Below are 25,845 nucleotides of genomic sequence, written 5' to 3'. Positions count from 1 at the left end.
TGTGGGACGCCTTCGCCGCTCGGAGGACCGTCTTTGCCGACATGTCCTTGTTTGTGCGTTTTTAATCAGCGATTGGAAAATAACAGGTAGCCCTGTCCGTCCGCCTCTCGCACCCAGATACACCCAGGAACGAAGCGGGGACCGAACCGAGCCCGAACAAGCCGCCTTTGACGCTGCGTCTGGCTGCCCCCCCCCTATTTATTTATTTTTATTGCGCGTTTTTCAGGAGGAGGGGGCCGACAGGAGAAGCGGTCCACAGGGGTACAACAGCCGGGTTGAATCGCAACGTGTTTTGTGTTGAGTGTCACCGCAGTCGGGGCTGTGTGTCTCCATGAAACAGGCTGGGTCAACAGCCCGTCTCCCCCGCCTCTAGGACACATGATCGCCGCTTGATTTAGACCCACTAAAGACGACATCGTGGATATGGAATGGTGCATGCCGCTGGGCCAAGTTTTCAGCCTCTGAAAAACACCGGAATCATGGACAGTCATCCGCTGTAAGTGTGTGTGTGTGTGTGTGTCTGTGTGAATGTGTGTGTTGACGTCTCCCAGTGGCTGCTTGACTGATGGTGCCGCATTGACAGAGACAGCGGCCAGCCGGTGTGGCTGCTCGCTGACCGGGGGGATCGCTCACTGACACCCGGGGACTCGCACCGAGCCTGTCCGCAGCAGCAGCAGCAGCAGCAGCAGCAGCAGCAGCACAGTGGAGGGTGTGTGTTTGTTGTGTTACCATGTCACGGTGTGTTGAGGTGCTGTGTTTAATGGCAAAAGGGGGGGTGTATGTGTTATATTAGCCATGTGTGTGTGGGTGTGTTTGTGACAGAAAACAAGGGCCACGTGATTTTTTTTTTGTGCCATGAACAGCATACATATGTGAGATGTTTTATTATGAAAGGGTGAGGCTGCTTGTGTGTGTGTGTGTGTGTGTGTGTGTGTGTGTGTGTGTGTGTGTGTGTGTGTTGTATTTCATTTTCTGCTCTTTAAAACTACATTTCAGGGATGAACGATAGATATCGTACTGATAAACTATCGGACTGATGTTGGGAAATGTATGTTATCGGTTATGTATTGGTGGCCGATAAATAGGGCAGGTGATGTGAGGCCAAGCTGGAGCAGCATGTACAAACTCTGATACATCAGGTGACTGTTGGTGCTAATAAACAACAAGAAATTGAAACCCAAATTGACCCGACGATCTTTTCCTAAACCTAACCTGTTCTGTTGCCTAAGCGTAATCAAACTGCGACTGAAAACTATTACGTTTATTTGTAAGGAAAATAGATTTTTGGGATGGCGGCCGACCCGTCCTACAATCCCAAAGCTTGGGAATGAGACTCAAAAATCAACTTTTCTTACAAATAAAACCTTTTAAATATTATTTCAAATACTTAAAAACAAAAAAAGTCTAAAAGCAAAATGACAATTAAAAGATCTGTTCATCCAGCAAGACTTATAAGAGTGATCTGTTGGTCCGTCTTCCCGAAGGCTTTCCTCGCAAGACACACAAATGCAAAAAAAGTCTGAGGTCAAATAAACACATTATTGAAAACAGCGTGCGCTCAGAGCACGTCCTGCAAAACCACGCCCATCCAGGTGAAATACCAAGTTCTTAGTGAGCCAAACGTGTCATCACCGCTGTGGACGTTTTACACTTTCAAAGGAAGACAACAGGATTACAATTTGCAATACAAGTTCTGCAAGCAATTAGAAAGGAGGGAAAAGTCGACAAGTTAAAACACAACAAATCTAAGGAGAGCCGTCGTCCCTCTGCGCTCACTCTCTGAGCCTTTCTTACCTTCAGGTGTGCATAAACTGCAGGTTAGAGACTTATTTTTAAAATACAACAATGTGAAATTATCGGTTATATGATGCGTATCGACCATAAGAAGCAGGGAATTATGGGTAATCAGTATGGGCTGAAAAAATCCATATCGTGCATCCCTACCACTTTTCACTCCACTCGCTTGTTTCTGGTTTTTACAACTTTACATACAAACGTAAGCTTATAGAAGACAACACCATCATTATTGTACAACTTTTTTTACCTTGTGACCCCAATGTTTTACAAAATACTGCTTAGATTAGACAAAATTCAGTATAAATGTGTCCTTTTTTAAATATTTCCTCTTATTAATCATTTTACAACCCCATAGATTTACCATGTGACCCTGTGCAGTACTGGTTGGGTTTATCTTTACTTACAATTTTTATCCATTTTATGTACACAAGAACTGGAACTATACACACCTCAGCCTGAAAACTCAAACCTCATGGATCTAAAACAAAAGTCCAGACTGCTACACTCACATTTGTGCAAAACTTTAAGCACAAGTCTCGTCATTTAGCACATTTTTTTGTTCAACCCTGGAAAAAAAGGCCTTCACCCTATTTACCAATTGGTCTCACTCTCACCTGTTCAAACTTAACTGGCAAAACACTTTAATCAACGATCAGAGTACATTAGAGGCCTCAGGTGGGGAAAAAATGGACTGAGAGAGGAGGAGGAAGAGGAAGGCAATCCAATATCTCTAATGAAATCCATGCAACTTTGTGATTTGTGAAGGAAACGATTAACCCTTCTCAGTTTTGTGTTTAGGGTTTTGAGAAATTGAGCTGTTGATGTAGGAAAAACTGTTAATGAAATGTTGAAGCAAAAGTGTACAAATTAACGTCCTGCTCAGAGGGTGGGAGGTGAGTGTCGGGGTTTAGTTTGTGCGCTGTTGAATTACGTAATATTGAAAGGTGGTTCATATTTGTTATATTCTAATATTCTACCCAGTTTCACACCTCAACACAATGGAGGTGAATGGAATTTAATATGTGGTGCTCACAACATATTAAAATGACATTTTTAAAGCGCAAAACAGCAACAATCTCTCCTCACAATGACCAAACTCCCCTGAGTAATCCACATCACACGCTGCGAACAGTTTTTCACGGGGACTTTGTCTGTAATTGGAAGTATTGTGTTGTGGCGGAAGCAAAGCAGCATCTGAAAAACCTCAGAAGATAAAGCCAGCACCACATGGCTGGAAGTCTCTAGAGGTAAATGCCCAAAAATATACACCAATCAGCAGCAACATCGAAACGCTGACAAGAGCAGTGAACAGTGATTGATTGATCATTTTGTTACATTTAAGGCTGCACAATTAATTGAAATATTATCACAAAAGCAGTATGGACAAGTGTTATTCTCCAGATGTAAGAAAACGTGTTTATTTGGTACAGACCCCAACAAATGTCACATCTTCATGATTTTAATTGTGATGCAAAGAATGATCACCCCCAATGTGCAATGCAATGTGCTGTTGGGAAACCTTGTGTCCTGGCTTTCATGTGGATGTCACCTGACACAAATCGCCCACCAAAACATCATCGCAGGCCAAGTATTCCCCTCATGGTGATGGCAGTTGCCCTCCCAGCAGGACAATGCATCCTACCGGACACACTGCCAAAGCTGTAGAAGCAGAGTCAGGGTTTCCGGCACAACTTTATTTACTTCCCCCACTTCCAGGGTGCAAGGAGAAGGGAAAAGTCTAAAGAGGTCAAAACTGCAGCGACACTTGTAGTGTATAGAACGTTTTGATTGTTACACCAACCTCTTAGTTGCTCTTCTCCAGATTTGGGTGAAGCCACGTGACCGCATAATCTTTGTAGGTACTCCACTCTGATTAAGGCCACAAGCCGAAACTGGTTGGTCTAATAATAAAGTTGTTCTATATACTACAAGTGTTGCTGGAGATCTGACCTCTTTACACTGTAAGAAATGCTCACAAACAGCCCAGTGAACATGAAAAAGAGCTCAACCCAGTCTCCAAATTCTCCAAGATCCAAATCCTATCGAGCATCCGAGGGATGTGTCAGTCTGATCCATGTAGGCCCCACCTCGCAACCCACAGGACTCAAAGGATTCGTGCCAGACACCACAGTATCCCTCTTGTTTTCATGCCTTAATGGGTCAGAGCCAGGTTCAGTTCATGATGGGGGTATTGGGTATTGTCCCGCTTGGGGGGGGGGGGGGATGTGCCAAGAGAGAGTATAATTGGTCTTGGTCTTGATGGGTTGTGCATGTCAAGTGGCTTCCACATGAATACCATGTCCCCAGGTTTCCCAGCAGAACATCAGATTGCAATGAGATAATCGATTAACGGTCGTCCACTAAGAGGAGGGTTGTCGGTTCGATCCCTGGCCTCTGCTGTCTACATGTCAAAGCGTCCTTAGGCAAGACACTGAACTCCATATTGCATCTGGTGGCTCTTGCATATTGCTTCCGATGGGCAGGTGGTGCCTTGCATGGTAGCCTCTCCCACCGGTGTATGAATGTGGGTGTGAATAGGTGAATGCCGACTTATGTTGTAAGGAGATGTGACCGGTCTGTGAGACTAGAAAAGCGCTGTATAATTTGTAAGTTGTAAAGTCATTAGGTCAGAGTTGTACACTGCTACAGTGCTGACTCATAATGTTCCCTCTGTTTCCTCTTCTACATGTAGCTTGGTGTCTGTGCTTGGTGTTTATTGTGATGATTGTTGGGTATGCTTCCCTTAAAGAAAAAAAAGTTCTGTACTAGTGCACCTGCAGATTGACCACGTTATACCTGACAGATGCTGCTGTTGTGATAACCGTTAGTTGAGGCAGTGTTTGTATTGATATTAATAAAGCTGTCACATTTTTGTATTTTTAAAAAAGTTCAGAAACTGTTGGTCAAGGTGCTCAAGGTATATTAACCTGAAGGAACCGAGATGACGATTTGAGCACAGCTTCTCATTTTGCTTGTTTTAAGTGTATAAAAGATAATGCACTTTGACATGTCCTGTCATAGAAAACCTGCCATATATATCTGCCCTCCGTCATGTGCAGCATAATAATCCAGACATTCATCGTTACTTAGTTATTCTCTGTTAATGTGTGTACATGTTCGTGTGTTTGCTTCATGTTTATATATCTGTGCTGTCCCTCTCAGGTGCACTAGACTTTGTCCACACGCTCTGGACAAAGAAGACGGAGTCGAGAGGCAAGGTCCTGTCACTCTCAACCCTCGGCACATGAGGAAGGCGTTCAAAGTCATGAACGAGCTGCGCAGGTGACTCATTTCTTTGTTGTGTCATTGTCCCCAAATCCTCTGGGTGCCACCGTTAAACTTTAACGTCTCGTCTCTTGATCTCTTTAACGCCCATACAGCCAGAGCTTGTTGTGCGACGTGACCATAGTGGCGGAGGATGTAGAGATCGCTGCTCATAGGGTGGTTCTGGCTGCGGGGAGCCCCTACTTCCACGCTATGTTTACAGGTCAGGACTCTCTTCCACCCAGCGTCTTTGCACCTTTTGTTTCAGTGTCTGATTTTTTTTTTGTTTTATGTGGTTAGGGATGTCTAACACGTGTGTGCAAACAGGTGAGATGGCAGAGAGCAGAGCGAAACGGGTGAGGATAAAGGAGATGGATGGTTGGACTCTGGGCCTGCTGGTGGACTACATTTACACGGCAGAGATCCAGGTCACAGAGGAGAACGTGCAGGTAAACTTATGCAAATGCATCGTCTGAAGTTATCTCTCACTAAATTTGACACCGGTCAGTGGAAACAGAGACACTTCTGATTTTACTTAAATTTTACTTTACTGTGAATTTACACTAAAAAGTGTAAATTCGCAGAATTTTTCCTGTTTTTTTTTTTTTCCCCAATTCAGAAGTCCTGTATTTTTACAAATATACACATTTATCACTAATATTACAAATATAGACTGTGAATTTACATTTCTAATTCAAATGAAAAATCTGTGACTGTGGATAACCATAAAATATCCTTTTTTTTTAACAGAAAAAATGACTTTTCCCACATAAATCACTTAATAAATGTATCATAACTCACAACATCTAATTTAACTGATTAAACTGTTAAATTCAAGTTTAATACTTTAATTCCACTTATAAAATTAGATACAATTAGTGAAAATTATTAAATATCTTTGAGTCTTCTCGTCCCCGGAGTCATAGTCCTGGTCAGAGCCGCTGTAAATCACCTCCTTACTGTATCCTCAGTCTTCAAACTGGCTTCTGTAGGTCTCACTGCAGTGACTCCCCCCATCATCTCAGGTTGCCGTGCGGGCAGACGTACAGGGCCAATTACTAGTCGCTACAGCCAAAAATAGCTACAGCAAAATGTCTACCGAGCAGCGGTTAGCTGTAATGCCGCCCCCTATAGTTTTTCGAGCTACTTTTGAATTCTGGCCGTTTCTTCCAAATTACACCTTTAACAGGCAATATACTGCCAATCCAGTTTTTGTGACTTTTTCTTGGGTCATATTCAAGAGTTTGGGAAGTGTAAGAGATTAAAACAAAAGTAAAAGGGACTGTTATTTAAAGTTTAGTATGGAAATATCTTGTACTTCAATCCACACACTTGCATTTTATCAGAGAAGTCTCGAGTGGAGCAGATTCGTTTCTCACTCAGGAAACTGTAGCAGTAACAAGCAAGTCATTTTAAGTGATTGAGCCTGTGGTCAACTGGGATAAAGATGGTGCCTCTACACACCTTGCTACCCTGCAATTTTAATGTATTTGCATTATATACTGTAGGACCAAATCTGTCACTTCATGCAGGATACTGTGTGTGTGTGTGTTTGCCAGGCGTTGCTGCCCGCAGCAGGTCTGCTCCAGCTGAACGAGGTGAAGAAAGCTTGTTGCGAGTTCCTGAGCTCTCAGCTTCATCCATCCAACTGTCTGGGAATACGAGCCTTCGCTGACCTACACGCCTGCTCTCAGCTCCTCACACAGGCCAACAGCTACGCAGGTTTGTGTGTGTGTGGTTGCAAGTCTCCATGTCTGTATGCGTGTGTGTGAACGGCGTCTACTGCTTCACTGAAATGGGTTTGTGAGGATGTGGGACAGTGGACGAGACAGAATGAGAGCAGGTTTAATTAATGAAAATGTTGAGTCACAAAGTCGTTTTTTCATGACAGAGCAACATTTCACTGAGGTGGTCGGGAGTGAAGAGTTCCTCAATTTGGGCATGGAGCAAGTATCCAGCCTGATTGCCAGCGACAAGCTCACCATCCCCACAGAGGAGAAGGTATACACACACACACACACCCTGCTTGATATATCAGGTAGGGCATCATGAACAACTGATTGTACCTGATGTGATTAAAGTGTGTCTGTGTACTTTATTCTGTAGGTTTTTGAGGCTGTGATAGCTTGGGTGAACCACGACAAAGACGTCCGGCAGGAACACTTGGCTCACCTGATGGAACACGTTCGCCTGCCGCTTCTCTCCAGAGAATACCTGGTTCAGGTATGAGCGTCTGCATCTGGATGTTTTTGAGTTGAGCTGTTGTTGTGTCACTTTAGCGTCTGACTAGTGTCGCTGCGGTTTGGAACAGGACCAGCTAAACTGGGACTCACAGGGGTTTGAAAAGCAGCTGCGTGCTAAACTGGCATTTCCATTGTTGCTCATATTCCCACATTGTTGTGCCATTAACCAAAATGAGTGAATGTGATTACATAATGAGTGATGAAGTGTGCATGATTATTGAGCTTCTCACCCTTGATTCTCACACAAATCTACATTGTATCGCAGCACATTTGCCCTCATTTCTTTTCAATCTACTGCAGTATTAATAATATGGTGGATATACATTTTTATCTTACCTTTATCTTACAGTACCTGGTTGTCGGGATACATAATTTACATTTATAATTTATTGGCCAGATAATGAGGCATTTATATTGTCGGCTATTTACCGACAATAATTACACCACAGTACAACCACCACTGCTGCTTAAGAACTGCTTTATCCTTCAGTGTCAGTCTTGTTTCAACACTCCGGCAGGACAAATACTCTTTGTCTGTGTTTGCTAGCACACAGCCAGGCAACATGTTGCTTACATATCCAGTTTACAGGAGACGTTGTCCAACTAGTTTTTTATACCGGCCTTGACAGCACTGGCTGCTAATGTTTTCAGTTTGTGGGTCTGTGCCTGTGTTTGTGTGTCTATCATGGTGGGAACTAACACAGAAATGATTTTGAGGATTTTGCCAGGTGTGTCTGTGGATAGATTTTTGTCAGCGAGATACAGTCACAAAACTTTACAGTTGTGTAGTTGAGATCATAATAAAAGCCGACGGCCTTCGGGCATTGTCAGGGCTGTCGAGGGGCTGTAGTTGGTGCCATGTGTCCCGCACAGTTGACACTGGACAGCTCTTGTTGGAGGCTTGTTGGCCGTTTCAGGCAGCTCCTCATTGGTGAAAGAAATCACTCTGATTGGCTGCTCAGGTAAGCAGATCAGTGCATGAAAAAAGAAACAGAGAAGAGCCTGTTGCTGGAGTATCCCTGATTTCATCCATTGAGCACAGTTTCTCCTTCTTTTTCTCCTCTACCTCTTCGCCAGTGCCATTTGCAACTTTTTATCAGACATATTATCGATCGGCAGTGGCTGTATTAGCCAGAGCGGTGTCAAAAAATGCTGCTGGATCCTAACAATGGTTTGTATTTCAGTAGAGAGGCATCTGCAGAACGTACAAGCTTGTCGGCCGGCGGCTGTAGACTTTGCAGTGTGTTAAAGTGCAACTTTCTGGCCGAGACGCAGGAGACGCGAGGCGACGCAACAGTCGGCCTTCGATGCAGCTAGTTCTTCGATCATTCAGTCATTCCCCTCCACCGTAGTGCAGCTGGTACTGTCTTCACCTTGTCTGTCTGTCTGTGGACAGATTTGATTTTGCCTCAGGAAACTTTACAGGTGAGATGGGTGTGTTTTGTGGTCATGAGACACCTATTGTGGCGGGAACTACCACAGAAGCAGTTTCTTGCCAAGTGTTTCTATTGTCTGTCTGTCTGTGGTGGACTGAATGTGAGCACTGCTTCACTTTTCATGAAAGGTGATTTTATTTGTGATGGAGAAGAGAAATCCACTGCTACTACTTCTTTAATACTACTTTAAAGGCTCGTGTCAAATAAAAAACGGCATTGGATGGACGTCGGTGCAAGCGTTAATTCAAACTCTCGCTAACTGGTTCCTCTCTCGCTGTTTGGTCGTGTTAGCGGGTGGAGGAGGAGTCTCTGATAAAGAACAGCAGCGCGTGTAAAGACTACCTGATCGAGGCCATGAAGTACCACCTGCTGCCAGCTGACCAGAGGGCTCTGATGAAAACTGCACGCACACGGATGAGGACGCCAGCCTGCTGTCCTAAGGTATCCACACACTCTCTACTGAGTTAAGAGAACTCACTCTTAGAAAGGAAAAAGAGTTGATCTATAACTCTTCACATAACTGCATAATTGATTCCCTCCTGCTTTTTAGGTGATGGTTGTGGTCGGAGGCCAGGCTCCCAAGGCCATCCGCAGTGTTGAGTGTTATGATTTTGAGGAGCAGCGATGGTACCAGGTGGCCGAGCTGCCGACCAGGAGGTGCAGAGCAGGTGGGAAACCCTCATTTATACTAATCACAATGAATGGGCTGGATCCTCTGTGGAACGCTGACTTATTAATAATTAGTTAATAGAGGTTTATCAGCAGGAACATGCCCTCAAACAGCCAATGTAGTGTAAATTACCGGTGTTATATATATGGCAAATATTAATATGGTTAATATTTAATAAACTCTGTCTGTATAACGTCATTAAATCTGGTGTTTGGAAGCCGTGAGGTGATATTTCCTCCTCAGCACTATTTTACAAAATACAGTAGGGCACAGTGGGATGGAGGATTCTGAGGGCTGCAAAGAATTTGCTGGCTATGTCCTCCAAATTCAAGCAAAGGGAGGCTGTGTTTCCCCGACAGAGTATGAAAAAGGAACAGGCTTTGTCGACCTGTCATAATATATTCAGTTAAGTTTAGCTGATTTATTTGACATAGACATAACGGCATAGACACGAAAGGGAGAATAAAATTACAATACAGGTATAAAAATACAGTACTATGAAGTTTCAGTAATGTCTGTGCAGGTGTATTAGTTGTGAGAACATTATCATTTTGCCCATTACAATGTGACTGTTGCTATTGAGAGGCTTTGAGGCCCGTGTGTTGACTCTACTGGAGTCCTGATGGTCAAAGTCATCAAACAGGACAGGAGCATGACCGTTGAGATTTGATTCAGAAGCACAGACACGGCTCCAGACCGTGGTAACATCTGGACAGTCAGCTGCGTATGCTCTCGGCTCAGGTCTTGGTTATCTTGGCATGTTCTGATGCATCGCTGTTTGGCTTTTGGGACTGTGCATATTTAAATATGATCTGGGTGTTGTTGCAAACAGCACATCCTTTTTACTGAGCTGCCCCCTGGTGGCGGGTTTCTAAACATCTTTCATCACACACCCATAGACAGAGCTGCCAAAGCTGCCGTCTGCACCGCTCTGTCCTCAGCGTTTGATATTTGTATATAATTATGTGTATTTTTATTAAGTATTAAAGGTCCTTTTTGTAAAAAAAATATGTTTTTAGTCTCACTCCCAATTCATCAAAAACTGAGGCTTTGGGATGGCAGCCGGCCCATCCTACAATCACGACGAATTGGGAATGAGACTCAAAAAACAACTTATCGTACAAATAGGTCGTTCAATTGAAAATGTAATAGAAGAGATATTGTGACTCATACTTGTGTTTTGGAGAAATGATGAGACTCAATTGATCCTCAATCCTCCACAAATAAAGGTCACCAGAGATGACACTCCTCTCCTCTCTCTGAGCTTTCTTCAGTAATCACCCTCACTCGACAGGTTTGTGAGTAACTCTTGTGTTGTTTCCTTTAGGTGTGGTGTACGTGAGTGGGTGCGTGTATGCTGTAGGCGGTTTCAACGGATCTTTACGTGTACGGACGGTCGACTGTTACGACCCGATGATGGACCGCTGGACGAGCGTGAGCAGCATGCAGGACCGTCGATCAACGCTCGGAGCTGCTGTGCTCAACGGACTCCTGTACGCTGTGGGGGGCTTCGACGGCAGCACAGGTACAGTTGTGACGGTGTGTCAGTGGGGTCAAGACGCTGAGTCTCTTCAGGCTTTTATTTTTGTGTAACGACAGGAAGTGATAAGCTATGAACATTCTCACGATGTTTCTGATCCATGTCCTGTGTGTTCGCAGGTCTGTCGACAATCGAGGCGTACAATGCCAAGACAGACGAGTGGTTCCATGTGTTACCCATGAGCACCCGACGGAGCAGCGTAGGAGTGGGTGTTGTCAATGGTGAATACAGTTCCCAGTTTTACAGCCTGCGTTTAGAAATAGATCAGAGGTTGGACAAAATAACAGAAACCCATATACAATAGTACTGCAATTAATACATTTTTGTAATTTTTAGAGGAATTGAATCCAGTTTGTAGAGACAGAAACTGGCTTGGCTTTCTGAATTATGCATCATTTCTTGTGTTTTTTAGGGATCCTGTATGCAGTTGGAGGTTATGATGGTGCAACGAGACAATGTCTGAGTACAGTAGAAGCTTACAATCCTAAAAGCAACACGTGGAGCTACATCGCCGAGATGGGCACGAGACGCAGCGGAGCAGGTTTATTCATTTATTCTGTTAATCCAACAAAACAACACACTCAATGGCGGATTTAATTATTTTGCTCCTTTGACAAAATGTAAAATTTGTAAAAGTTTTTTTCTGTCTTCCTCAGGTGTAGGTGTGTTAAAAGGTTTACTGTATGCTGTGGGAGGTCATGATGGCCCACTAGTGAGGAAGAGTTGTGAAGTTTACGATCCGGCCTCTAACAGCTGGCGGCAGGTAGCTGACATGAACATGTGTCGGCGTAACGCAGGTAACGCAGACCCGTCCGTCCACCAGACATCCTCACGGTCGAGATGTTTCTCCGTTAGACGTGCATTGATCTTTGTTCTGTGTGTGTGTTTGTGTTTTCAGGTGTGTGTGCCGTAAACAACTTGCTGTACGTGGTGGGAGGAGACGATGGCAGCTGCAATTTGGCCTCTGTGGAGTTCTACAATCCAAACTCGGACAAGTGGACGCTACTGCCGACCTGCATGAGCACAGGACGAAGTTATGCAGGTGTGTAGGCGACAGGTGAACACACGGGCTGAAAACTTGACTTAACATTTTGCATCCAAACTGAAGCAAGAGGTAACTTTTGAAAAAGGCTTGGGCAGTAGTTTAGTAGAATGTTTTATCGTGTCGGATCTTTATGAGCAAATGGAAGTTGTTTTGTTATGTTTTTTCTTTCATAAACAAAATATTTCTATGTAAATATGGCCTTGAGGCAATGCAGTGCAAATTAGTAATCCATCTGCACACACACGTTGTAAACCTGTGCAACTTTCAACACATGCAGTACTGATGTGATTAAAGGAGCACTACGTAGTTTTGGGGAAGATATTTAAATCAGAAGAGAAAGATCTTCATTGACTGATTTTTTTTATACCCTAAACAAACAAAATAAACAAACTGATTATGTTTTCATGACTGAATAAACAAACTGACCTTAAAGGACAACACAATGCTGTTTTTACTTGGTTATATGTGGCGGACCCTGCCACCTTCCTAGCTCCAAACAGTGTTCTGGGAACCTTATTTTCCTCTATATTTAAATCCTTGAGTTTGAATTTCTTCTCCAAAACTACATACCTCCCCTCTCTGACCGATGTGATAACAAAAGATAAAATAAAAAGGTTAGATAAATAAAGAATAACCTGTTATTTAACTCCCTTGTTTTATCAGTTATGATTACTTTTTTAAATGCTAATATTTAATGATAGTAACATATTTTATGGTAATTTCAAACTCAATTGTAAAATTAAAAATTAAAAAACGTACTTTATTTATTGAGTATGACCTCTTGTGGCCCACCTGCAGTACTGTCACAGCCCACCTCGGCCCACACTTTGAGAATCACTGTGTTACATTTTTCCAACATCAGTATGATAATAAGCACATGATAATGATATTTTTCTTTTTATGCCACAGGTGTGACTGTGATCGACAAGCCCTTATGACTGCTCTTGACTCCTGCCATTGATTCCGAGCAGAGTGTACTCTGCTGAATACCGATCTTGGATCTGTCTATGATGCCAATGCGTCGATGTTGGGCAGCATTAGCACAGGCACTGACGAAGATGAAGAAAATGACAAGATTGTTGTTGTTGAGGATGAAGATGAAGATTTTTGCACTTAACCTGAACGGGGGGAGCTGTAACCTGAACGGGGGGGATTGAACCCGCGTCTTGATCCCCTCCTGGGAGGACTGCCACAGCGACTGGACAAAAACCAGTTTGAAGCACCGTTGCAGTGTCATTGAACGCTACTGACATGAAGCTACTTTAACTGCAAAGTTACTTTAACATTAGTAATGTTAACGTGAACCGGCTCTGAGAGAGACCACTGATCTAATCTATGGGAGAGGGAGGCAGAGAAGGACCATTTGGGACTGAAATCTTTGTTTCTCCTTCGTTTTTATCCTCCTGAAAAGTGTGTTTGTGTGTGTGTGTGTGTGTGTGTGTCTGTCTGTCTGAGTGTGTGTGCGCGCTTGCATTTAAAGGTGCTCCTTTGCTTGCACATGTGAGCATGTGCATCTGTGTGGTGACGCCTGGTCCGACGCCGCATGAGCGCACTCTGTCTGACCTCTGACCTTTTACAGTGTTGCCATGTGGCTGTACAAGAGTGCCTGAATGTCAAACTACGCCCCCCTGCGTCCCTCCTCTTCTCCTCTTCTCATGTCTTGAGTACCGTTACTGGACAGAGCTCAGCTGGACTCTGCACCTCTGTTCTGGGAGATGAAGAGTTTGATTTCAGATCGATGATGCCGCGTTAGCCTGCATGAGTTCAGAACAGCCGAGGGAGAGGGAGTCGCAGGAAATGTACATTTCTACTAAATAAAAACAACAAAAAAAAAACAGACTTTCACTGGAACTCTTCTGGTGAGGGAGAAGCCTAATTCACGTTGCCAAAAACAGTGACAGACAGAGGGAGAAGCTGTTTGAGATGAAAACAGTTGGATGTATCAGTGCTTTACTGTCTCCTGGCAGCCATCTTTGCTGTGGTTGTAACCACTAATGACGACAACAGTCTGAACTCACTGCATGGTCCCCGACTCTCCTTCAGCAGTACCCTCCTCTCCCTTGGTGTAGCAACCCTATTAACTACTGCGCACCCTGACGTACTATGAATGTGCCAATTTTAATATGTCTCTTTATTTCTGTCTCTCTTTACTACTTTACTAATCTGTTCTCTTCTCTTTCTGGAAAGTGACCAAACCTAGTCTTGATTTTCTTCAGTCTCTTTCTCTTCCCTCTCCTCCTATATTGAAAAAAATTGCTATAATAGTAACTGGTATCGCTGTTTCTTGTCAGTGTATTGAGGAATGTCATGTAGGCTAATGACTTTGAAAATGTTTCATTACTTGTTTTATATTCTCATTAATAAATATGCTTCTTGTATTTAAAGCTGTGAAATGATATAATCTGTTTTTAAAACTTTGCCAAATCAGTAAAACATTGAAATGGAATATGCTGTGTGTGATATTTTAATAACATCGATTCATTTATTACATTTTTACACATCACTATTAGTGTTGAGTATTGAAAATGAATACATTTTGGCACTGATCAGTAAAAGTAGCAGAAGCTGGCATCATTTGCCTTCCCAGTTACATACTCATCATAAATTAGTCTTGCTATGGAGGACTGAACCTGCCAAAATCAGAAATAAATATATAAATGGCTCAATTAATAAATTAATAGGCCATTCCATGCATGAAATAAAAGTAGTTATTAATTCATTTATAAAATGGGGATGGTTCCGCCCAAAATGCAAATTGTAAATAAGTCAGAAATAAAAGAAATTAATTAAAAATGAATGAATTTAATAAAAAATCACATGGGAAAGTAAATTAATTGTTGAAAAAGGTAAATAAGTGGAGGCAAATTAACACAGAATTATCCATTAATGTCACCTTTTTGTAAATTAAATTATGCCTATATTCATTTTCAAATTTATTTTTGGTACATTTATTGTCATATTCATTTATTTATTGAGCCATTAATACATTTCTTTATTTATTTCTGATTTGGCAGGTTTAGTCCTCCATATTTTCTGCCACTTTGTGTAAACATACACATTTTAGATGTACACACTGATTCTTTCTCACTAGATTCAGAGACCGACTGGTCAACAGACTGTTTTGTCAGTGATGACCATCTAGTGGACATATAGTAGAACTACATCACCTCAGTGATAGCAGTGTTTTAAACTGCTCCTGGATCTGTAGATAGTCCCAGAGTATCTCAATGCCCCCCAAATATTTTCTGCATGTGCTCAGTGACTGAAGGGAACACATCTCCACACAGCTGCAGCAAGTTAAACTAATAATCGGTGCTCTGATGCCTGATAAAAGGATCAGTTGATGAGCAAATTTCACTGTAGCTGAATAAATAAAATATTGATCATTTATGTTGTTTGTTTTTTAACTTGTCAACAGAGTTTGGTGGGTGGAAAGTCAGATGTCTCTTCTACAGATGAAGAAAATATGTGTACTGACATGGACATTAAAGGTCCAGTGTAAGATTTAGGTCAAATTTAATATTTGTAATAATATTCATAAGATTTTTCCCCATAAGCTTACACGGTGAAAGAAGCGGCTGTTAAATGCTTGAACCTCAAAACCCCCCAAAAGACTCGTTTCACTGTCTGAATTTGAGCCATTCAGTCTGATAAAATTTGGAAAATTAAAGAAGAGATGCACAAGTAAATTATCTTATCCCCATTCAAGTTAGCTGGGCGATAAGCTGGAAGTTAGCCGGCTCTGTTGGCAGAAGTTTCTAGTGCACACAACACAGGAGATCAAAGTATTTTTATCGCTGGGAAGTCGAGCCATCTTGGCCTCATGCGCCACTGAGCAGCTTCCATAGAAATTAATGCATTTTGCTTTTTTTCCCCAAATATAAAAAAAATTTCACTCGGTTTCACACAAAAATGTAAAATATATATAGAAAAAAGTTTTTTTCTATTTTTCAAGAGAATTTTTTTTTCATATGAGAAACTGAGAGAAAAACTACGGAAGCCCTAAAGGGCCATGCATTCATACATTTTATTTCCTCCATTTTCCCGTGATAACAAGATAATTTCATTTGTTTTCTCGAGATCTCAAGTTATTATCTCGAAATAACAACTGCCGTTTTCCCGAGATAACGAGATAATTTTCTCGAGATCTTGAGATAATGAAACGATAGTGTTGTATATTAAATCATTGCAGGAAACATCATTCAGTGTAGCAATGTCAGAGGAGCAGGAGCATATCGATCACCATGTCACATATGTTTTCAATCAAGGCCTGACACAGGCTGAAATAGCATTATGCCTTGCTATTACAGATAATATACACATTAGTGTGCGTAATCTAAAAAGACGGTTAGCAAGGCTTCAGCTATATCGGCGGCGCCGTCATTAACTACATAGCTGACCAGCTACGAGGTCCCGGGTGTCTCCATAATCTCAGGCCAATCATATCACAGTCATTATCTCGAGATCTCAAATTAATTATATCGTTATCTCGGGAAAACAAAGTTTCGTTATCTCGAGATCTCGAGAAAATTATCTTGTTATCTCAGGAAAACGGCAGTTGTTATTTCGAGATAATAACTCGAGATCTCGAGAAAACAAATGAAATTAACTCGTTATCACGGGAAAACGGAGGAAATAAAATGTATGAATGCATGGCCCTTTAGGGCTTCCGTAAAAAACGTTTTTTCTGCAGAATTTTTTTTTCATGTGAGAAACCCAGTAAAAAAAGCATTTTCAGATTTTTTTTCACGTGTGAACCCGACTGTAAAAAGTAATTTCAGAATATTTTTTCACATGTGAAACCAAGTGATTTTCTTTTAGGATATTTTTTTCATGTGTGAAAACAAGTACAAAAAAGTTTTTTTTTGGAAAATATTTTTTCACGTGTGAAACCAAGTGATTTATTTTTTCAGCAAAAAAATGTTTTTCCGTGTGTGAAACCAATGAAAAAAGTTTTTTTGGGAGAATTTTTTTTTCACGTGTGAACCCGAGTGAAAAAAGTGATTTCAGAATATTTTTTCACCTGTAAAACCAAGTGATTTGTTTTGTTTTTTCAGCAAAAAATGTTTTTCATATGGAGCCCCTAAAAGGACATGGGAAAAAAACAATGAGCAGAGTGCACTGGAGACAGTGCAGTCTCTGCACACACACTCTGCCTTCTCCAGTCAGCTCATCTGGATCATCCTCACCACCTGCGAATATGGATTGTATGATTTATGAAAGCCTGTAAATAAAGTCAGTGACAGCTCTCACAGAATCGTTACATTCCATATCCTCATTTTGAGTCCTAATCATAAGTTTATTAATTTTTTTATTTTTTAATTTTTTTCCCCCCATGTCCCTTTAGGGGCTCTGTAGAAAAAAGTTTTTTAGGATTTTTTTTTTCTTGTGTAAAACTGAGTGAAAAAAGTTTTTTTAGGAGCTTTTTTTTTGATATGCGAAAAAAAGAGTGAAAAAAGATTTTAGCTGATTTTTTTTTCATGTGTGAAACCAAGTGAAAAAAGTTTTTAGGAGAATTTTTTTTGTGTGTGAAACCAAGTAAAAAAGTTTTTTAGCAGAATTTTTTCATGTGTGAAACCAAGTGAAAAAAGTTTTTTAGTAGAATTTTTTTGTGTGAAACCAAGTAAAAAAGTTTTTTAGCAGAATTTTTTCATGTGTGAAACCAAGTGAAAAAAGTTTTTTAGTAGAATTTTTTCATGTGTGAAACCAAGTGAAAAAAGTTTTTTAGCAGATTTTTTTTCATGTGTGAAACCAAGTGAAAAAAGTTTTTTAGGAGAAATGTTTTCATGTGTGAAACCAAGTGAAAAACGTTTTTTAGTAGAATTTTTTTGTGTGAAACCAAGTGAAAAACGTTTTTTAGCAGATTTTTTTCATGTGTGAAACCGAGTGAAAAACGTTTTTTAGGAGAAATTTTTTCATGTGTGAAACCAAGTGAAAAAAGTTTTTTAGCAGATTTTTTTCATGTGTGAAACCGAGTGAAAAACGTTTTTTAGCAGATTTTTTTCATGTGTGAAACCGAGTGAAAAACGTTTTTCAGGAGAATTTTTTTCATGTGTGAAACCAAGTGAAAAAGTTTTTTAGCAGAATTTTTTCGTGTGAAACCAAGTGAAAAAGTTTTTTAGTAGAATTTTTTGTGTGAAACCAAGTAAAAAAGTTATTTAGCAGAATTTTTTCATGTGTGAAACCGAGTGAAAAACGTTTTTTAGTAGAATTTTTTTGTGTGAAACCAAGTGAAAAACGTTTTTTAGCAGATTTTTTTCATGTGTGAAACCGAGTGAAAAACGTTTTTTAGGAGAAATTTTTTCATGTGTGAAACCAAGTGAAAAACGTTTTTTAGCAGATTTTTTTCATGTGTGAAACCGAGTGAAAAACGTTTTTTAGGAGAAATTTTTTCATGTGTGAAACCAAGTGAAAAAAGTTTTTTAGCAGATTTTTTTCATGTGTGAAACCGAGTGAAAAACGTTTTTTAGCAGATTTTTTTCATGTGTGAAACCGAGTGAAAAACGTTTTTTAGGAGAATTTTTTTCATGTGTGAAACCAAGTGAAAAAGTTTTTTAGCAGAATTTTTTCGTGTGAAACCAAGTGAAAAAGTTTTTTAGTAGAATTTTTTGTGTGAAACCAAGTAAAAAAGTTATTTAGCAGAATTTTTTCATGTGTGAAACCAAGTAAAAAAGTTATTTAGCAGAATTTTTTCATGTGAAACCAAGTGAAAAAGTTTTTTAGTAGAATTTTTTGTGTGAAACCAAGTGAAAAAGTTTTTTAGTAGAATTTTTTGTGTGAAACCAAGTAAAAAAGTTATTTAGCAGAATTTTTTCATGTGTGAAACCAAGTGAAAAAGTTTTTTAGCAGAATTTTTTCGTGTGAAACCAAGTGAAAAAGTTTTTTAGTAGAATTTTTTTGTGTGAAACCAAGTAAAAAAGTTATTTAGCAGAATTTTTTCATGTGTGAAACCAAGTGAAAAAGTTTTTTAGCAGAATTTTTTCGTGTGAAACCAAGTGAAAAAAGTTTTTTAGTAGAATTTTTTTGTGTGAAACCAAGTGAAAAAAGTTTTTTTTAGGAGATATGCGAAAAAAAGAGTGAAAAAAGATTTTAGCTGAATTTTTTTTACTATGAAACCAAGTGAAAAAAGTTTTTTAGGATAATTTTTTTTGATATGCGAAAAAAAGAGTGAAAAAAGTTTTTTAGTAGAATTTTTTTGTGTGAAACCAAGTGAAAAAAGTTTTTTTTTAGGAGATATGCGAAAAAAAGAGTGAAAAAAGATTTTAGCTGAATTTTTTTTACCATGAAACCAAGTGAAAAAAGTTTTTTAGGATAATTTTTTTTGATATGCGAAAAAAAGAGTGAAAAAAGATTTTAGCAGAATTTTTTTGTGTGAAACCGGGTGAAAAAGTTTTTTTAGGAGAAATTTTTTGCGTGTGAGAAACCGAGTGAAAAAGTTTTTTAGCAGAATTTTTTGTGTGTGAAACCGAGTGAAAAAAGTTTTTTTAGGAGAAATTTTCTTCGTGTGTGAAACCAAGTGAAAAAGTCTTTTAGGAGAATTCTTTTTTTTTTGTGTGAGAAACGGAGTGAAAAGGTTTTTTAGGAGATTTTTTTTATATGCGAAAAAAAGTGAAAACAGTTTTTTTAGGAGAATTTTTTCATGTGTGAAAAGAAGTAAAAACAGTTTTTCAGGAGGTTTCAGGAACTTTTCCTTAATGTTTCTTTCATGTTTCAATGTATATTTTTTTCAGGTAGATTTTTCTGGCATAACCTTTTCTTTTCACCTGTTCTCAAGTCATAAAAAACGAGAGAGAAAATAATTTAGATCAGACGTACAATGGTCATTGTCTACAACATTTTTGTGGCCAAAACAAACATGACCAAAATGAGGAAACATTTATTTTTTAGACATTTTCCTCCTCCATACAGCAGACATTATGGAGCATCAACAGTTTCATTGTGACACTACATCTTGGCTCATAGCCTTACGGAGTATGTTTACATTAATATATTGATACTTTTAAGTAAAGGGTCTCAATACTTATTCCACCACTGCAAACAATTATTCTCAAAATATTGCTACAATGAATTTCATTGACATGAATGTAACTTGAGGTGAGCGTAGGCGTTTGGTGTTCCTGTCTTGTGTAGCAGGCCAGAGTACATTGATTAAAGGTTATCCAAACCTTCAGTGCCAAACAAATGTACCTTGTGTGGGTTGCCATGTGGTAGAACTGCAAACAATCTGGTATAGGACCAAAATTCTCCTCGCAAGTTTAACTGTGTTTTACTGTGCGAGCAATCTCAAAAACATTTACTGACTTTAGGAACTTAAGAGAGCAAGGGGGGCAATATCAGCCCTTTGCACAATTATCCTAAATATTAGGCGATACAAAGGCATTTTTGTCGTTCGGCACAACCATCTCCAATGAGCCAGATGGAATTTGGACTGGCCTAGTTATCGAGTCTGATGTTGGATGGGGACAAGTACTAGCCTACTAATACACAATGTACTAGTAGATAAACCATCTGGATCACTCAATCAAAGAACAGTTAATCTCATTTAAAGAAAATATATTGTTATTTTCCTGTGACTTTGTGCTTGAGTGTGTGTATTTGTCTCTAAGGACAGGCTGTGACCTGGCGTGACAGGCAAGGGCCTCCTTTCAGAAAACAATCCTTTTTTTTGTCCTAAGTTTCAGGAAAAATCCTATTACAGGAGCAATTCCTAAATTCATGACTGTGTCCTATCTCAGACCTTGTATCTTATCTTAAGAAATCTGAACCAGGACCTGTTTCATTGACTAGCGAGCTTGCAATAATGGACAAGAAAAGGCCGGCGTTCAAATTTGGCTTTGATGAGTTGCAGGCGTTCATCGTGTCAGTCAGGGAAAATTAAAGCTAAGAGACTATTATATATACTCCGATCAGCCAGAACATTAAAACCCAAAACCCAATTTCTCCAACAGGCTAATGTTAGTGTTAGCTTCTCCAACAGGCATTAGTTTCTCCAAAAGGCTAACATCAGTGTTAGGTTCTCCAATTGTCTCATTGTCACAGTTTTCATTGTCAAAAAGGCCTACCAACAGTCAGTCATTTTGAAGTCAGGACAGGGTCGGTCTCCCTAAATAAGGATAACAAATTTAGGGAAATTTTTCAGTTTGGAATAGGATGGTTCTGCAAAAACTGAGTTTCTATCCTAAGTTATGATAGGCTTTTTTCTTAAATGCAGTTAGAAAACATGTTTCTGTAGTAACTGAGATAGGACAGGATTTCAGATTTTGGAAGTTTCTGTGAGGAGGCCCCCTGAAAATTACGTTGAGTGAACAGAAAGATGGAAGTTTTTAAGTGTCATTGCCACTGTAGCTGAAGCAGAGCAACAAATATTTAAGATGAATTATTTCAAAGCTGCTGCATTGCATTACACACAGGTCTGTATGTCTTATCACTTCAACTTAAGACACATAGGGTATTTCCTTTTACAAGGTGCTTTTGTCCCATTTCTACATCATTTTACAAAACACATTGACTAAAGGTCCAAACTAAGACTGTCCAATGAAATGATCACAAACCATACTTGGTTAAGAAAATACATTTATTTAGTGCTCAAAACCACACTGAAGAAGACAAGGAAAATGTGAACATCAGTGTCCTGGGAGGTCAGATCAGCCAAAAAATGCACACAACACACCCAGGACACATCATAAAGTCAAAAATTTTCCAAAGTGGGACATTATGAACACTTCTACTGCAGCACAAACAGACCACAAGCATAGTAGTCTACTCTTTAAGAATCGCCAAGTCCACCAAACTTTGTCCCAGATTGCTGTCCGCCTGCTGTGATGCGACTGAGGGGAATGATCTTCATGGTGGTCTCTTTCAGGGAGTACCAGCGGTTGTGCCATGTGACCCAAATAATGCCGTTGTCGTAGCCGTATTCACCTGCATCCTTTTCTGTGTACCTGCCACCTAAATGAAGAGACCAAGGACAGTTTAGAAAGGACATCAAATAATACCTGCTAGGATAACAGTTTTGTCTTTGGCTGCTTGTTGTTGACTTGTTAATAAAAACATACTTATTGGACCTTCACTCCAATCATGCAAGTGAACACCAATTAGATGGTTTGGCACTAGTTCTAACCACATGCTCTTACCCTGGTAGTATTTGCCGTTCAAATGTGCAGCATGACATCTGTTCATCCACCAGCCGGAGCCGTCCTGCATAGCACAGTTGCCATCATACTTGTCGTTGTCCTTGTCCCTGGTACTGAACTGCATGCCGTTGTGAGACGTGTAGAACTTGTCGCTGGGATCATCACCAAAGTCGAAGCCATCGAAAGCATCTCCAGCATCACCGCCAAAGAAGTAGCCGTACGTCAGTCGGTACATGTCGGCCTCTGATCCGATTCTGAACATGTTGTAGTCGGCGTACCTGGAGAAACGAGGCCACAGAGAGAATTAATGTTGGTCTTTTGTAACCTCTGTCATTTTTTTTTCTTCTTCAAAGGGAACTGTCATCATCGGGGTCATGTTTGCCTTGTCCGTGAGCTCCCTTTGCTCTCCTCTTACATAATCTGTTATCATGTGTGTGTACGTACTTCTTGTTGCCGTCCCAGTCGACGAGCTCTATCCTGAGGATAGTCGGGATGGTCGCAGTGGCAGTCAGCTGATGCATCTTCTCGTTGCCGAGCCAGAACTCTGTGGTGTCGTCTGGTGAGAGGTAACCGAAGCCATTCTTGTACTGGATCCAGTCCTTGTTGAAGTCCACGCTGCCATCGCGTCTCTGTGGACATAAAGATTCATTTTACTTTATTCATGTAAACCTTCCCTTGTTTTTGTGTAAACCACAAGCTGTTTTTTCTGTGTATTGAAATCAGCCCAAGATGAGGACACGAAGGAGCCATGATCCTTAACTGTGAAGCAATAAAAACAAAGCATACCCTCTGAATTACTGTGAAGCCGCGTCCAAAGTTGTCGATCTCACAATAGACCAAGAATTGCTCTGTGGCTGTCGCTGGCTTAACATAGTAAAGACCGCTGGTGGTGGCACCTTTGTTTGAAATGTCCTGACAGTCTGATGAAAAAAGGGAAGAAAAGTTTAACATTATTAATCAACAAAACTTAAAATGTTAAAGTCTGTTTGTTATAAATAAGACAACAATAATGTATGTTTTAAGTAGTTATGTCCACATTTCTTTTAATCGTAAAGTTTAGAAATAACGAGGTCACAACAAATTGTTTACTCTGCACTGTATTGATTTTAGTCTGTAACTAAACACTGAACAAGGACAAATGTTGTTCAGATGAGGCATGATTGAGAAACTTCTTGTGAAATGGGAATGGCCCGAAGGTCAGTGAATTGAATTTTTTTTTGTGTGTACCTGTGCCTGTGGTGGGCTGGATCTCAACTGAGTCCTTGCAGGGCTCGCTGCATTTCTGCTGCAGCTGAAGGGAGAGTTGTTTCAGCTCGGCCATTCTCCTCTCGTTGGATGTGATTACATTCTGGAGTTCACTGGAACGATCGAAACAAATATGAGCAGCGTTCTGAGCAAAATGGTTTTCGTTACACAGAGAAAACCACAAATCAATGAGGCCCAAACATTTTGCAAAATAGGTAGACGATATAAAACAACGGAAAACAAACACAATATTAACCAAAGATATGACATATAATTACATTTGAGTGTTTTTTGTATATGTCTGGAGTGAGTCTGGGTTTCAGTGTTTACAGGGAAAGAGGAGTGGATGGCAAAACGCCCCTTTGATCTGTGGTCTGTCCGACTGTGTGGGTGAGGAGGCTTGGTGTGCATTGACCTGAAGGTGTGGGCGGATGGTACACTGTAAAATCTGACCAAGTGACTTTACTTTACCAAGTTCAGCAGACTAATAATTTGAAGTTGTTAAAACTTTTAAGCTTGTGCAACAACACGTTATAGTCTACTTTATGGTTTCCTGACTTTTTAAAAAAAAAGTAAAGTCAATATTTAGATTTTACAGTGTAAGCAATACTGGCACTGGTATAAAAAAAGTATCATGAGTAAAGGTCGCAGAGGGTTTATTTCAGTTATGTTTAATATGTCATATTAAAAATTATAAAACTAAATATAACCTGTTAAAATATTATGTTGGTTAAAAGTGAAAATCCCTCATATAAATAGTACTCGAGTAAAAAATAAATGTAGTCGAGTAAAAAGTACAATATTTCCAAAATGTAGTGGAGCGGAAGTATGAAGTAAAATAGTAAACAATGTACTTGAGTAAATGTACTTAGTTACATTCCATCACTGGATTATTATCACTTATGCTTTAATAGTTATGAAGACTTTAATGTTAAAACTTGTAGAAACGGAGCAAATTTGATATATTTCACATTTTGTGTTCTATCTTTAACGATGCATCATTATTTGTAAGATATTCATATGTTGTGATTAGAAAATATAATTAGTAACAAACGCTGTACTGGATTATAAAAAGGTATAAAGTAACATATAACAGAAATACTTAGGTAACTAAAAATTGTATTGACATGCAGTACTTAAGTAAGTTTGCCTCCACTTGTTGATGTTTTCAAACCAATTTTTAAGACAAACTATGATTTCAGAGCTTCACCTACAATATTTGCTGCTCCTGAGTGATGATGGTCTTTTCAAATCGGAGAACATCATCCAGGATACTTGATGACTTTTTGAAGTATGTGTCTGAAATAAAAAAAATGATCAGAAATTCAGGGGAATTCATCGAGGGACATTGTTAATTAACCTTAAGCGACCCAATTATCTTGTATCTAGAGTACAATCAGGGGAGTCAAACATGGTTACGTAATGACGGGTCTTGGGACAACATTCGATGACACTGAACTGACCTGGTCCGGTGCTCTTTTGAGCTGAAGTAACAGAATCTTTCATGTAGACGACAGTGTCTTCGGCCCCCTGGGTCAAATTGGCGATTGTTTCGAGGTCATGTAGCATATTGTCCAAATCCCTGTTCACATGTGGCAAATACCTCAGCATGTAATCAGCCACTCCACATGTGGTAGGACAGTACTTTCCCTGAACACACACAGGACAGAGAAAAGCATTGATCAAAGTGCGCTCACAGATATATACATTTACAATTAAAGCTTATTATTTGTATACTTACAAAGCCGTCATTTGGGTTGCACGATGCCAATCCAAGGTTGTCTCCTCTGATTTGCTACACACACAAAAAAAGACAAAATGGTTTTAGACTTTTGCGCTCAAGGAAAGAACGGAAAAATGTAAAGTCGGTGACTTACTGCTGATGAGACGGAGAAAAGTAAGAGAAGTCCCCCTGCGGTGGCAAGAAGTGATGGAGCCATGTTGCGTTGACCACTTGTCTTCTCGGAGAATGAAGAGCTGCTCGACTCTGCGGGATATTTATCTGAACAAGGTCCTCGGTTCACTGTTTGATAAGAGGGTCATATGCAAACATCCCACTCACTGCGTTAGGACAAAGCTGTGACTCAGATGTCCAACAGCAGTCATTTCTCAGATATGACTGGCTCTGAAACTGCTCTATGGAAGCTATCAGAACACAGCCAGATGTGACATTAAAATAAAGAGTATATTGGGTATGACCCAGTGTGGGTAATGATGACAAAGCAAGTTAAAAAGAGTGATGATTCAGCTTTGTGTATTGCATTTTCTATCAAACACGTCATGGCGTATTTTTTTCAGCTGCACTTGGACTGTCCTTCACCTGAACTTCTTCCAGTAAGAAGAACTAAGACTGGAACACAGTTTATTTACAATTCTTAATCATCATAAGATAAAAATCAAAGACAAATCACAGCATGAGTCATTCCTTAAAAAACACACTGCCATTATAACGTCCCTGTCAAACATTAACGT

At 40.0% G+C, this 25,845-nt stretch overlaps 2 protein-coding genes across 4 annotated transcripts; one reads left to right on the top strand and one right to left on the bottom strand.

Moving 5' to 3' along the window:
- The first annotated feature begins 63 nt into the window (after positions 1–63).
- Positions 64–14,441, top strand: klhl2 (kelch-like family member 2). Of its 3 annotated transcripts, none has more exons than XM_073476859.1 (15): positions 64–496; positions 4,960–5,079; positions 5,178–5,284; positions 5,389–5,510; positions 6,621–6,783; positions 6,953–7,062; positions 7,168–7,284; positions 9,032–9,181; positions 9,291–9,408; positions 10,738–10,935; positions 11,070–11,171; positions 11,363–11,491; positions 11,607–11,747; positions 11,849–11,992; positions 12,905–14,441. In XM_073476859.1, exons 1-15 carry the CDS (start codon positions 429–431, stop codon positions 12,931–12,933), a joined length of 1,818 nt encoding a protein of 605 aa, XP_073332960.1. In that variant the 5' UTR covers positions 64–428; the 3' UTR covers positions 12,934–14,441. The 3 variants fall into 3 exon arrangements, with proteins under 3 accessions (XP_073332960.1, XP_073332951.1, XP_073332967.1); XM_073476850.1 differs by having other exon boundaries at positions 335–496; positions 5,362–5,510; positions 12,905–13,033; XM_073476866.1 differs by lacking the exon at positions 64–496 and adding an exon at positions 649–709 and having other exon boundaries at positions 5,362–5,510; positions 12,905–13,033.
- Positions 14,442–21,550: 7,109 nt separating this feature from the next.
- On the bottom strand, positions 21,551–25,611 carry fgg (fibrinogen gamma chain). The gene is made up of 9 exons (XM_073464800.1): positions 25,251–25,611; positions 25,115–25,168; positions 24,837–25,023; positions 24,588–24,672; positions 23,356–23,486; positions 22,915–23,048; positions 22,573–22,757; positions 22,129–22,406; positions 21,551–21,943 (listed from the first exon to the last, which is right to left on the bottom strand). Exons 1-9 carry the CDS (start codon positions 25,311–25,313, stop codon positions 21,762–21,764), a joined length of 1,299 nt encoding a protein of 432 aa, XP_073320901.1. The 5' UTR covers positions 25,314–25,611; the 3' UTR covers positions 21,551–21,761.
- Positions 25,612–25,845: the final 234 nt, after the last annotated feature.

This window comes from Pagrus major, chromosome 1, assembly GCF_040436345.1.
Source record: "Pagrus major chromosome 1, Pma_NU_1.0".
Taxonomy (NCBI): Eukaryota; Metazoa; Chordata; class Actinopteri; order Spariformes; family Sparidae; genus Pagrus; species Pagrus major.
The sequence above is the reverse complement of the archived record's forward strand: the minus strand, read 5'-3'. Positions and strand labels throughout refer to the sequence as shown.